This window comes from Bombina bombina, chromosome 1, assembly GCF_027579735.1.
Source record: "Bombina bombina isolate aBomBom1 chromosome 1, aBomBom1.pri, whole genome shotgun sequence".
NCBI classification, from domain to species: domain Eukaryota; kingdom Metazoa; phylum Chordata; class Amphibia; order Anura; family Bombinatoridae; genus Bombina; species Bombina bombina.
In genome coordinates, this window is record NC_069499.1 from 521303254 (window position 1) to 521317888 (window position 14635).

Sequence of the window (14635 nt, forward strand, 5' to 3'; positions counted from 1 at the left end):
GTATCGATCAGGTAGTGTAAGGGTTACGTGTAAGGGTTACGCCCGCTTCACAGTGCGCAGTGTAGGTGATATACCGCTTCACAGTGCGCAGTGTAGGTGATATACCTGCCCTGACCATGCTTTGCAGACCAGGTATCAGTGGTCAGATGGACCCTTGCCCCAACACTTTGTGCCAGACATGCCATTATAGCAGACTTATATGGCTTTGGCGTTGCTTTTTGATAATTAGAAGGCTGCTAAATGCCACTGCGCACCACACGTGTTTTATGCCCAGCAGTAAAGGGGTTAATTAGGGAGCATGTAGGCAGCTTGTAGAGTTAATTTTAGCTTAAGTGTAGTGTAGTAGACAACCCAAAGTATTGATCTAGGCCCATTTTGGTATATTTCATGCCACCATTTCACCGCCAAATGCGATCAAATAAAAAAAAATTGTTCACTTTTTCACAAACTTTAGGTTTCTCACAGAAATTATTTACAAACAACTTATGCAATTATGGCATAAATGGTTGTAAATGCTTCTCTGGGATCCCCTTTGTTCAGAAATAGCAGACTTATATGGCTTTGGCGTTGCTTTTTGGTAATTAGAAGGCTGCTAAATGTCACTGCGCACCACACGTGTTTTATGCCCAGCAGTGAAGGGGTTAATTAGGGAGCATGTAGGGAGCTTGTAGAGTTAATTTTAGCTTAAGTGTAGTGTAGTAGACAACCCAAAGTATTGATCTAGGCCCATTTTGGTATATTTTATGCCACCATTTCACTGCCAAATGCGATAAAATTTAAAAAAAAACTTAAATTTTTTCGCAATTTTAGGTTTCTCACTGAAAGTATTTACAAACAGCTTGTGCAATTATGGCACAAATGGTTGTAAATGCTTCTCTGGGATCCCCTTTGTTTATAAATAGCAGACATATATGACTTTGGCGTTGCTTTCTGGTAATTAGAAGGCCGCTAAATGCTGCTGCGCATCACACATGTATTATGGCTAGCAGTGAAGGGGTTAATTAGGTAGTTTGTAGGGAGCTTGCAGGGTTAATTTTAGCTTTAGTGTAGAGATCAGCCTCCCACCTGACACATCAGACCACCTGATCCCTTCCAAACAGCTCCCTTCCTTCCCCCACCCCACAATTGTCCCCGCCATCTTAAGTACTGGCAGAAAGTCTGCCAGTATTAAAATAAAAGGTTTTTAATTTTTTTTAGCATATTTACATATGCTGTGGTGTAGCATCCCCCCTTAGCCCACAACCTCACTGATCCCCTCCAAAACAGCTCTCTAACCCTCCCCATCTGCCTTATTGGCGGCCATCTTGGGTACTGGCAGCTGTCTGCTATTATTTCACACTGAAAAAAGTTTTTTTTTTTTTAAATGTACACTACTGTTACACCAGATATGAGTGGTGGCACTGGGAAAGTGGGCACAGTATACGCTGTGAGCCTGACACACACGCTGGCAGGCAGGCAACTGCAATTAGATTACACAGGAAAAAAAAAAAAAGCAGACTGATGTTCTAGCCCTAAAAAGGGCTTTTTGGGGTGCTGTCCTTACTGCAGAGATCAGATGAGTCCTTCAGGACTGTAGTGGACACTGAATACACTAGCCTAGCTATCGATTTCCCTATTAAATCAGCAGCAGCTACACTGTCCCTCCTCTCACTAAGAATGCAGCTTCCAAATGAATCTAAAATGGATGCTGTCCAGGAGGTGGGAGGGTCTGGGAGGGAGGGTCTGCTGCTGATTGGCTGTAATGTGTATTCTGACTGTGAGGTACAGGGTCAACGTTTACTCAATGATGACGAATAGGGGGCGGATCGAACATCGCATATGTTCGCCCGCCGAGGCGAATGCGAACATGCTATGTTCGCCGGGAACTATTCGCCAGTGAACAATTCGCGACATCACTAGTTATAGACTGTAGTTTTCCATAATATGTAGCTTATCACTACTTAACTTGTGAATAGTTGTAAGTCAATATAACAAAGTAACAAAGTCTGGCCAAGGGACACTGACCAAATCGACACTTTTTCCTTAGTGTAGGATAATGTGAATTAAAGCTTACCAGAATCTTCAGACACTTACTGTGCCCTGCACATATTATGTGCACTTCTGATAGAAGTAGAGAATATGCTTACCGAGAACTTCCGACACGGTATTGTGCCTCTTTACAAGCTTACTATGCTTTTCTCCGGTGGTTGATTACAGCGGTTGTTGTTTTCAGCATCTTCCGTTACCCAAGCGTGGCTGTGAAGATGTCACTCTCACCTCGCTTTCTATTGGTTACGGTTTTCTTCCTCTGTTATCCACTATGATGTGCTTAGGACTGATTATCTCAATGTGAAAAACGGCCATTTGTACTCCCTGTACTTGACAGTTCTCAAGATCCTGCAGGGAGAGACCTTTAGAGATGTTATTATCCCAAAATGAAATACTTAGCTTTGTAGTAATCTGCTAATAACATCAACGTGTTTCGCCCTGGTGTGGGCTTTGTTAAGATGTATCTGTTGTGTGTGGTTGTGGACTTTCAAATATCCCTCCTCTTCTGTTTATTGGTTGAGTAAACTTCACATCATCATCATCTTATTTAAGGTAGTAATACTTTTTCTTTTAAGATGGTAATGGTTGATTCTGAATATCTCTATGCGTTTTCTTTGTTTATGATTCTGTTATGGTGGACCAGTGAAAAATTAGATAATGAAATAAACTTTTAGTTACATCTTAAAAGGAATTTATTTCTCTATACGCTTTATTTGTGTATTGTTTAGTTAGGGTGAACTAATTATAGATAAATTGTTCGTAACGGGTAAGTTCCAAAATACATAGTTGAAAATCTGAATTGCCATATATTGGTTCTTTTTATAGTATATTTGTCCTTATTAGTGCAGTTTTTATCCTCATTGATGGATTTTAGAGGATGAATTATAGGTTATATTTCAATATCTTCATATCGGGACACATAGATCTCATAGTTTATGACATATAATGAAATTAAAATTTAATATCTCTCAAAGAAGACTCTTTCTCTAGAGCAAACATAGATATTACCCTTAATTATGTCTTGTCTATATGTCTTTGATAACAAAAAATATTAAGATCTTACATATATATACAGAATGTCAGGTTATAAGGAAAGGTGAGATATCTAATTCTGAGTTCAAGCCAGATGGGAAGAGGGTTTGCATATTGTATGTGAGTTCTGCTTCTTTCTTCAGAAGTTTTGACTCAAAGTTTCCTCCTCTTAAACTCCTTAGCTTCTTTAACGCTTTCTTACTTAATTAATTAATATATTGGTCTTATCTGTGTGCTAGTCTTAAGGGAAGGACTGGCTAGTAAGAAAGCTAGGAATCACTACTGGGCGCCATACTCAGCCTTTTTTAAACAGACTTCTTCCCCTGCTCTAATTTGAGCCTAAGTAAAGGCAGCCTAGTTGTGGAGGATGATATTTTTACCTGGAGAGAAAAAGTGCTACAAGATATAAACACAAATGAAGAGGGTAGATTTGTAACTGAACCAGTCAATATCAAATCCAAAATGATTAAATTGGGAAAAATATGACAAATGAACTGAAAACAAAAAATAGAATTAAACTTTTTAAGCAAATACCTAGAAAAAAATTGGGCCCCTAGAGATTTAAGACTTAAGAAAAAATGTAAAAAATTAATTCCAAATAGAATGGGACACAGCACTAGAGAAAACATCATTAGCTCTAATGGATATAATATAACGATCTAGAGAAGACTCACTAGAACTAATAAGCAATAATATAACTACCAATAAAAATGAATTGATGGATATGAAAGAAGACAGGGAATACATATTGAGACAAAAAGAAATAATAACTAACCTAAACCATTTAAACAAAGAACTACAAGAAATAAAATGGAAAAAATATAAAAGAGATGAGGAAGACTATCGGGTTAAAAACAGAGAAACAGAGATACACATAAATGAGGGTACACAAATACAATCGATAGATGATCCTGACTCACAGCAAGCTACAGACATCCATCAAATCAACAACTATTTTATAAACAAAACCATTATCAAAGTCAAAGATATTATGGAAAGGAAGATAATAAGCATTATGCTGGCTATAATTATAGAAGAAGTAATGCTAAAAATTGGGATAACACCTATGATGATTAAAATACAGAACAATATAGAAATAGTCACAATTATAATAGAACACATAGAGGATCCAATAGGGAACATACACATTATGATGAAAGAAACACATATTGGGGAAATAATATATCCGGAAGATGGCACCCACATAAAGATGAAAACTATTCATATTATGATAGAAACAACACAGATTATTATAGAAATAATAGACACAGAAGGTGGTATTCACATAGAGGTGAACATTATTCACAATATAATAGGGACAATAGTAATCACTACGAAAGAAATGAAGAACGTTTCAGAGAAAAACCCTTTAGAAGAAATGATAACCCCAGTTATAAAACACTTACACAAAGAGGGCAACACAGAGAAAGCAAAAATCAAGAGTGGAGAATTGAAACTAGTAACAGACATGAAGGGTTAAACACTAACAGGTCGTCACCAAGAATTAAGGATAATTTTTTAGGGGAGAGCCCACAGAAAGCAGATACACCAAAGACCAAGCCAGTACCAAATTTACCGCCTTTAAGAAAAAGAAACAGAGAGGATCATGAGGAGGAAGAACAGGCAATAACAAAAAACACAAAGAGAACAAAGTAAATACACCATCCGGCATATTCAATTTAAGCAGTAAGGAACTTACTAAAGAAGAAGAAAAAGTGTTAAAATTAGGGCTAAGCTTTGCTCCGACAGCGAGAATAAATACATTTAATACACATATACATATAGGTCAATATATCCGTAAACTAACCCTCAAAAGGTTCTTTGCAAAAAAAAAAAAAACAATAGAGAGAAACTATCTTCAACAAAAAAGTAATGCTAATATAAATATCACAAGTCCAGAGATTAAACATACTGATCTAAAATTAAAATCCAAATTCTATCCCTCAAATGAAAAGGGAAGAAATCTGGAGTTATTTGAACAATTGGTACAAAAGGATATATCTAAGATAAAACACAACAAATATACGCCAAGAAATATGACAAAAAAAGAAAATGAGGTTATTAAAAACTTACAAATAATAAAGAACTGACCATAAAGACAGCGGATAAGGGAGGGGAGTAGTCATTTTAGATACAGCAAAATATATTATTGAAACAAATAGACTACTAGAGGATAAAGAAACCTATAAAGAAATAAAATTAGATCCTACCAAAAAATTCTTAACCAGACTCATGAGTCTACTTGACAATGCATTGATACAAGGTATAATACACAAAAACAAATATGATTTTCTCTGTACAAAATTTCCAAAAATTCTGGTATTTTATTATCTACCGAAGATCCACAAGGATCTCATTAATCCACCCGGTAGGCCCATAATATCGGGCATATGATCCATAACTTCAAATCTCTCTCAGTATATAGATTATTTCTTACAACCCTATGTTAAAAAACTTGTCCTCATATCTCAAAGATACAACAGATATATTGCAGTTTCTAAATGCTATACAATGGGAAGATGATTATATTATGGGGACATGTGATGTCTCGTTTTTATATACTAGTATAAAACATCCTCTAGGAATAGAAGCAGCAAATAAATATATGTCTAAAGACACAGCTTTAAATTCCACACAAAAAGAATTTATACTCAATGGAATTGAATTTATCCTAAATCAAAATTATTTTTCTTTTAATGGAAGATTCTTTATACAAATTAGAGGAACAGCGATGGGCACGAGATTTGCCTCAAGTTATGCCAACCTATTCTTAGCTATATGGGAGGGAGATTTCATCCCTAAGCATAGACTTGGCGCAAATCTCGTGCTCTACAAAAGATATATAGATGATATAATCTTGAATTGGAAAGGCACACCATTTTAAAGGGCCACTAAACCCAAAATATTTCTTTCATGATTCAGATAGAACATATAAAATTAAACAACATCACAATGTACTTCTATTATTTATTTTGCTTCATTTTTTAGATATCCTTATTTGAAGAAAAAGCAATGCACATGGGTGAGCCAATCACATGAGGCTTCTATGTGCAGCAACCAATCGGCAGCTACTGAGCATATCTAGATATGCTTTTCAGTAAAGAATATCAAGAGAATAAAACAAATTAGATAATAGAAGTAAATTAGAAAGATGTTTAAAATTGCATTCTCTTTCTAAACCATGAAAGAAAAAATGTGGGTTTCATGTCCCTTTAACTCGAAGAATTTATTGCAGACATGAACTCGAACATTATAGGAATAAATTTCACTCACACTACTAGTAAAGAAAAGATTACTTTTCTTGATTTGGACATTGAGATAATGGAAAAAGAGATAATAACAAAAACACACTTTAAGAAAAGTAGATGCAAACAACTTAATATACTACAAAAGCTTTCATTTGAATAAATGGAAAGACAATATTCCAAAATGCCAATGCCTTAGGATAAAATGCAATTGCTCCAGAATGTCTGACTATATAAATCAAGTAGAAATCTTGGAAAGTAAATTTACAGAAAAAGGATATGATCCACAAATAATAAAAAAACCAAGAGCACAAGTGGATGAAAAAGAAAGAAAGAACCTCCTTGTATAGAAAACAGCAGCCCATGATAAAAAAGGTGAGGATAAAATCAATGTAGCTCTAGTGACTGATTATAGTTGTGATCACTATCTGATACAAAAAATAATAAAAAAATACTGGTATCTTTTGCTAACAGTTCCCATAATAGGGAACCAGATGTTAAATCATCCATAAATAGTCTATAAAAAAGCAAAAAAATTTAAAAGCATACTAGCTCCCAGTTAGTTTAAAACAACTGACAAAAAAACAACATGTATGGGAGATTTAACAGGCAAAAAATTAGAAGGTTTCTTCCCATGCTTTGGATGTAGCTCTTGTAGATATAGCAGTAAATGTAAAAAGGTGCAATCAACCCAAAATGGGTACACACATCAGATAAAAGAAATGATTAGATGTCAAGATAAAGGAATAGTTTACATTACCCAATGCTCCTGTCAGAGGCAATACATAGGCAAGACCACCAGGACCCTAAGAGAACGTATACGGGAACACCTTTCCTGTATATATAGAGGAAACTTAGAAACACATCTTTACAAAAAATGAGTAGGTTTCTTCCCATGCTTTGGATGTAGCTCTTGTAGATATAGCAGTAAATGTAAAAAGGTGCAATCAACCCAAAATGGGTACACACATCAGATAAAAGAAATGATTAGATGTCAAGATAAAGGAATAGTTTACATTACCCAATGCTCCTGTCAGAGGCAATACATAGGCAAGACCACCAGGACCCTAAGAGAACGTATACGGGAACACCTTTCCTGTATATATAGAGGAAACTTAGAAACACATCTTTACACCCATTTCAGGGAAAAACATAACAATAACCTAAAAGATTTCACATTCTGGGGTATAAAGAAAGTCAAGCCAGATTGGAGAAGAGGAAACTTTGAGTCAAAACTTCTGAAGAAAGAAGCAGAACTCATCTACAATATGCAAACCCTCTTTTTATCTGGCTTGAAATCAGAATTAGATATCTCACCTTTCCTTATAACTTGACATTCTATATATATATGTAAGATCTTAATATTTTTTGTTATTAAAGACATATAGACAAGACATCACTAAGGGTAATATCTATCTGCTAGATTACGAGTCTTGCGTTAGCCTTAAAAAGCAGCGTTGAGAGGTCCCAATGCTGCTTTTTAACGCCCGCTGGTATTACAAGTCTGGCAGGTACAGGTGTACCCCTCACTTTTGTTCCGCAACTCGAGCTTACCGCAAATCCCCTTACGTAAATTGCGTATCCTATCTTTTTAATGGGATTTTACTAACGCCGGTTTTACGAGTCTTGGAAGAAGTGAGCGGTAGACCCTCTCCTGTCAAGACTCCTACCGCATTTAAAAGTCAGTAGTTAAGTGTTTTATGGGCTAACGCCGTAACATAAAATTCTTAACTAAAGTGCTAAAAAGTACACTAACACCCATAAACTACCTATTAACCCCTAAACCGAGACCCCCCCCCCCCACATCGGAAACACTTAAATAATGTTTTTAACCCCTAATCTGCTGACCGGACATCGCTTCCACTTTAATAAATATATTAACCCCTAAACCGCCACACTCCCGCCTCGCAAACACTAGTTACATTTTATTAACCCCTAATCTGCCGTCCCTAACATCACCAACACCTACCTACATTTATTAACCCCTAATCTGCCAACCCCAACGCCGCCGCTACTATATTAAATTTATTAACCCCTAAACCTAAGTCTAAACCTAAGTCTAACACCCCCCTAACTTAAATATAATTTAAATAAAACGAAATTAAATTACTACAATTAAATAAGTTATTCCTATTTAAAACTAAATACTTACTTGTAAAATAAACCATAAGATAGCTACAATATAACTAATAGTTACATTTGTATCTATCTTAGGGTTTATATTTATTTTACAGGCAACTTTGTATTTATTTTAACTAGGTACAATAGTTATTAAATCGTTATTAACTATTTAATAACTTCCTAGTTAAAATAAATACAAATATACCTGTAAAATAAATCCTAACCTAAATTACAATTAAACCTAACACTACACTATCATTAAATGAATTACCTAAACTGACTACAATTAAATACAATTAAATTAAATAAACTAAAGTACAAAAAAAGCAAACACTAAATTACAGAAAATAAAAAAATAATTACCAGAATTTTAAACTGATTACACCTAATCTAATCACCCTAATAAAATAAAAAAGCCCCCCAAAATAATAAAATTCCCTACCCTATACTAAATTACAAATAGCCCTTAAAAGGGCTTTTTGCGGGACATTGCCCCAAAGTAATCAGTTCTTTTACCTGTAAAAAAAAATCTAAAACCCACCCAATCCCCCCTTAATAAAACCTAACACTACCCCCTTGAAGATCACCCTACCTTGAGCCGTCTTCACCCAGCCAGGCACAAGTGGTCCTCCAGAGGGGCAGAAGTCTTCATCCGATCCGGGCAGAAGAGGACTTCCAGACTAGCAGAAGTCTTCATCCAGGCGGCATCTTCTATCTTCATCCATCCGGAGCAGAGCGGGTCCATCTTGAAGCCAGCCGACGCGGAGCATCCTCTTCTTCCGACGACTCCCGACGAATGAAGGTTCTTTTGAATGACGTCATCCAAGATGGCGTCCCTTGATTTCCGATTGGCTGATAGGATTCTATCAGCCAATCGGAATTAAGGTAGAAAAAATCCTATTGGCTGATCCAATCAGCCAATAGGATTAAAGTTCAATCCTATTGGCTGATCCAATCAGCCAATAGGATTGAGCTTGCATTCTATTGGATGTTCCTATTTGCAAGCTCACCGCTAACGTAAGCAACGCTGGTATTGAGGTGAGATGTGGAGCTAAATTTTGCTCTACGCTCAACTTTTTGCGGCTAACGCCGGGTTTAAAAAGACCCGTAATACCAGCTTTGTTTTAAGGGAGCATTGAAAAAAAAATGCTCGTTAGCAACGCACCCCTGTTACCGCAAAACTCGTAATCTCTGTGTATGTTTGCTCTAGAGAAAGAGTCTTCTTTGAGAGATATTTAATTTTAATTTCACTATATGTCATAAACTATAAGAACTATGTGTCCCGATATCAAGATATTCAAATATAACCTATAATTCAACCTCTAAAATTCATCAATGAGGATAAAAACTGCACTAATAAGGCCAACTATACTGTAAAAAGAACCAATGTATGGCAATTCAGATTTTCAATGATGTATTTTGGAACTTACCAGTTACGAACAATTTATCTATAATTAGTTCACCCTAACTAAACGATACACAAAGAAAGCGTATAGAGAAATAAATTCCTTTTAAGATGTAACTAAAAGTTTATTTCATTATCTAATTTTTAACTGGTCCACCTTAACAGAATTATAAACAAAGAAAACGCATAGAGATATTCAGAATGAACCATTACCATCTTAAAAGAAAAAGTATTACTACCTTAAATAGGATGACGATGATGTGAAGCTTACTCTACCAATAAACAGAAGAGGAGGGATATTTAAAAGTCCACAACCACACACAACAGATACGTCTTGACAAAGCCCACACCAGGGCGAAATGCGTTGATGTTATTAGCAGATTACTACAAAGCTGAGGATTTCATTTCGGGATAATAACATCTCTAAAGGTCTCTCCCTGCAGGATCTTGAGAACTGTCAAGTACAGGGAGTACAAACGGTCGTTTGTCACATTGAGATCATCAGTCCTGAGCACATCATAGCGGATAACAGAGGAAGAAAACCGTAACCAATAGAAAGCGAGGTGAGAGTGACATCATCACAGCCACGCTTGGGTAATGGAAGATGCTGAAAACAACAACCGCTGTAATCAACCACCGGAGAAAAGCATAGTAAGCTTGTAAAGAGGCACAATACCGTGTCGGAAGTTCTCGGTAAGCATATTCTCTACTTCTATCAGAAGCGCACATAATATGTGCAGGGCACAGTAAGTGTCTGAAGATTCTGGTAAGCTTTAATTCACATTATCCTGCACTAAGGAAAAAGTGTCGATTTGGTCAGTGTCCCTTGGCCAGACTTTGTTACTTTGTGTTACTAATTTTATATGATTGATTCTGCAAATGTTTTAGATCCACACTTATATCAAATTAAACTTTTTTTAATAAAAGCTATTAGAATATCACCTCTTAGACTCCTTAGCTTCTTTAGCGCTTTCTTACTTAATTAATTAATATATTGGTCTTATCTGTGTGCTAGTCTTAAGGGAAGGACTGGCTAGTAAGAAAGCTAGGAATCACTACTGGGCGCCATACTCAGCCTTTTTTAAACAGACTTTGTTTCTTGTGATTGACTGACAAGATGTGTTCATCTAACGCTCAGTAGTACATTACTGCTCCTTCAGCAAAGGGTATCAAGGGAACAAAGCAGATTTAATGACACAAGTAAAATGGAAAGTTGTTTAAAATTGTATATTCTATCTGAATCCTAAAAGAAAAACTTTCATTTCCCTTTAAAGGTTCATTTTTTTAAATAAAATGTTTAAGTGCTTGAAAAAGGAACTATTACATTATACCTTGATTTATCTCTGTACACACATTGTAAGATTGGTTTGACATATATCCTTTTATTTGGTGATTCATGCACATTGATATTTTATATGAGTGCTATAGCAATTCTGAGCAATATTTGTGTATTTATCTTTTTTTTAGGAGATTACACTGTACCAGAAACTACATCCATATCCATCTGTTTTTCTCCTTCATGTTAAGAGCGGCAAGCATCTTTGTTAAGGATAAAGTGGTCCATTCTCATATTGGAGTAAAGGAATTAGAAGCAATGCTAATGGGTGACCTTAGAAGCATCATGGTATTCCCTGTGCTGGACAAATCACAATACGTAAGTTAACTGGCTTATGGTATAAGGAGTATGTTGACTTTAAGTGGGCACTGGTAGCAAATCTTTTGCTTAGATACAGGAATATTAACTGCATATTAAAATACTTTTTCCTCAACATTCTAGAATGCAAACCTAGTAAAACACATTCAGGTAGATTACGAGTTTTGCGTTACGACTTTTAATGCTGAAAAAATTTCAATTCCAGCGTAATGGCCAGGAACACATATTACAAGTCGTGTCAGTATAGCCATACCGCAAGCATTTTAGCCTGTAACGCAACGTCCATTCCGCATTAAAAAAAATGACGTTTTTGCGTGAGATTTTCATAGAGCCGGTATTACAGATTGTGCGTTCAGGCTAAAATGCTTGCGTTACAGCCTATATCGACATAATCCATACCGCCATCTGAGAGCAGTAGTTATGAGCTTTGCGCAACAAAAATGTTTCACAAAACTCATAACTAAAGTGTTACAAAGTACATTAACACCCATAAACTAACTATTAACCCCTAAACCGCCACCCTCCCGCATCGCAAACACTATTCAAAACTTATTAACCCCTAATCTGCCGCCCCCCCACATTGCGACTATTAAATAAACCTAATAACCCCTAATCTGTGCCCCCCCCCCGACATTGCAGACACTAAATATAATTATTAACCCCTATTCCACCGATCCCTGACATCGCTGCCATTATAATAAAGTTTTTAACCCCTAAATTCCGGCCTCCCACATTGCAACCACTAAATAAACCTATTAACCCCTAAACCTCCGGCCTCCCACATGCCACCACTAAATAAACCTATTAATCCCTAAACCGCCGGCACCCTACATCGCAAAACACTAAATTAAACTATTAACCCCTAAATCCCCTAACTTTAAATTAAAATTACAATATAACTATCTTAAAATAAATAAAAACTTACCTGTGAAATAAAAATAAACCTAACATTAAACTATACATTAACCTAACATAACAATTCTAATAAATAAAAAAATACTACCAATTAAAAAATCTAAATTACAATTTTTAAAAAAAACCTATCTACGAAAAAAATGAAAAAATCTAAAATTACAAAAAATAAAAAAACACTAAGCTTACAAAAAATAATAAACAAAATTATCAAAAATAAAAACAATTACTCCTAATCTAATAGTCTTATAAAAAAAAAAGCCCCACAAATAAAAACACCCCCTAGCCTACAATAAACTAACAATAGCCCTTATATTGCCCTAAAGGGACACTGAACCCAAATGTTTTCTTTTGTGATTCAGATAGAGAATGCAATTTTAAGCAACTTTCTAATTTACTCCTATTATCAATTTTTCTTCGTTCTCTTGCTATCTTTATTTGAAAAAGAAAGTCCAGAACCTTGAACAGCACTTGTTTATTGGTGGATGAATTTATCCACCAATCAGCAAGAACAACCCAGGTTGTTCAACAAAATGGGCCGGCATCTAAACTTACATTCTTGCTTTTCAAAAAGATGCCAAGAGAATGAAGAACATTTGCTAATAGGAGTAAATTAGAAAGTTGCTTAAAATTGCATGCTCTATCTGAATCACTAAACAAAAAAATTGGGTTCAGTGTCCCTTAAGTTAAACAGCTCTTGTACCTGTAAAAACAGTAAAACCCACCACCCAACCAAACCCCCAAAATAAAAAACCTAACTCTAAAAAATCCTAAACTAAACTACCCATTGCCTCTGAAGGGGCATTTGTATGGGCACTGCCCTTAAAAGGGCATTCAGCTCATTTTCATTGCCCTTAAAAAGGCATTCAGCTCTTTTAAAAAAGCCCAAAGCCCTAATCTAAAAAAACCCCACCCAAAAATACTAAAAAAAACCTAACACTAACCCCAGAATATCTACTCACAGTTCCTGAAGTCCGGACATCCATCTTCATCCAGGCAGCGAGAAGTCTTCATCCAGGCGGCGATATCTTCATCCATCTGGGGGGGCGTCTTCTATCTTCTTCCCAGCGGCACGGAACAGAGCCATCCTGTAAGCCGATGACATCCTGTGCGGAGCGTCCTCTTCATGCGGTCACTGCTGTACACTGAAGTTGAATGCAAGGTAGCCGTTTCAAAATGGCGTACCTTGCATTCCTATTGACTGATTTGATTCTTCAAATTTAATCTGATATCCGGGATAGATGAAGATATCGACGCCTGGATGAAGACTTCTCACCACCTGGATGGAGATGGATGTCCGGACTTCAGGAATCGTGAGTAGATATTCTGGGGTTAGTGTTAGGGGTTTTTTTTTCTTTTTTTTTGGGTTTTTTTTTTTCAGATTATGGCTTTGGGCTTTTTTAAAAGAGCTGAATGCCCTTTTAAGGTAGGCTGACCATATTGCCGCTTTAAGAAGGGACACATATAAAAAACATATGTCAGGGTTCTTATACAAAACATTTCTTTAAACAGCCCTGAAAACAGCCCTGACATATTTATTTTTCATATGTGTCCCTTTTTAAACTGGCATTAAGGTCACCCTATTTTAAGGGCAATGAAAAAGAGCTGAATGCCCTTTTAAGGGCAATGCTGATACAAATGCCCCTTTAGGGGCAATGGGTAGCTTAGGTTTTTTTGTAGAGTTAGGTTTTTTTATTTTTGGGGGTTGGTTGGGTGGTGTGTTTTACTGTTCGGGGACTTTGTATTTTTTTCCAGGTAAAAGAGCTGTTTAACTTAGGGCAATGCCCTACAAAAGACCCTTTTAAGAGCTATTGGTAGTTTATTGTAGGCTATGGGGTATTTTTATTTTGGGGGGCTTTTTTATTTTTATTGGGCTATTAGATTAGGTGTAATTGTTTTTATTTTTGATAATTTCGTTCATTAATTTTTGTAAGCTTAGTGTTTTCTATTTTTTGTAATTTAGTGTTTATTATTTTTTGTAATTTTAGATTGTTTTCAAGAGTTAGGTTTTTTAAATTTGTAATTTATATTTTTTTTAATTGGTATTTTTTAATTTTATTAGAATTGTTATGTTAGGTTAATTTATAGTTTAAACTTATTTTTTTTTATTTCACAGGTAAGTTTTTATTTATTTTAGTTATAGTTTAGTTATATTGTAATTTTAATTTAAAGTTAGGGGGGTGTTAGGTTTAGGGGTTAATCGTTCAATTTAGTAGCAGCGATGTGGGGGGCTGGCGG

The 14635-nt window shown here is 35.7% G+C and overlaps 1 protein-coding gene across 1 annotated transcript in view; it reads left to right on the plus strand.

Moving 5' to 3' along the window:
- The window catches only part of PTH2R (parathyroid hormone 2 receptor), a 500002-nt gene that overhangs the window by 118991 nt on the left and 366376 nt on the right, over positions 1-14635 (plus strand). The window contains exon 6 of the mRNA XM_053690413.1: positions 11299-11485. Coding sequence (XP_053546388.1) covers positions 11299-11485 — 187 coding nt within the window. The remainder of the gene's footprint in view (positions 1-11298; positions 11486-14635) is intronic.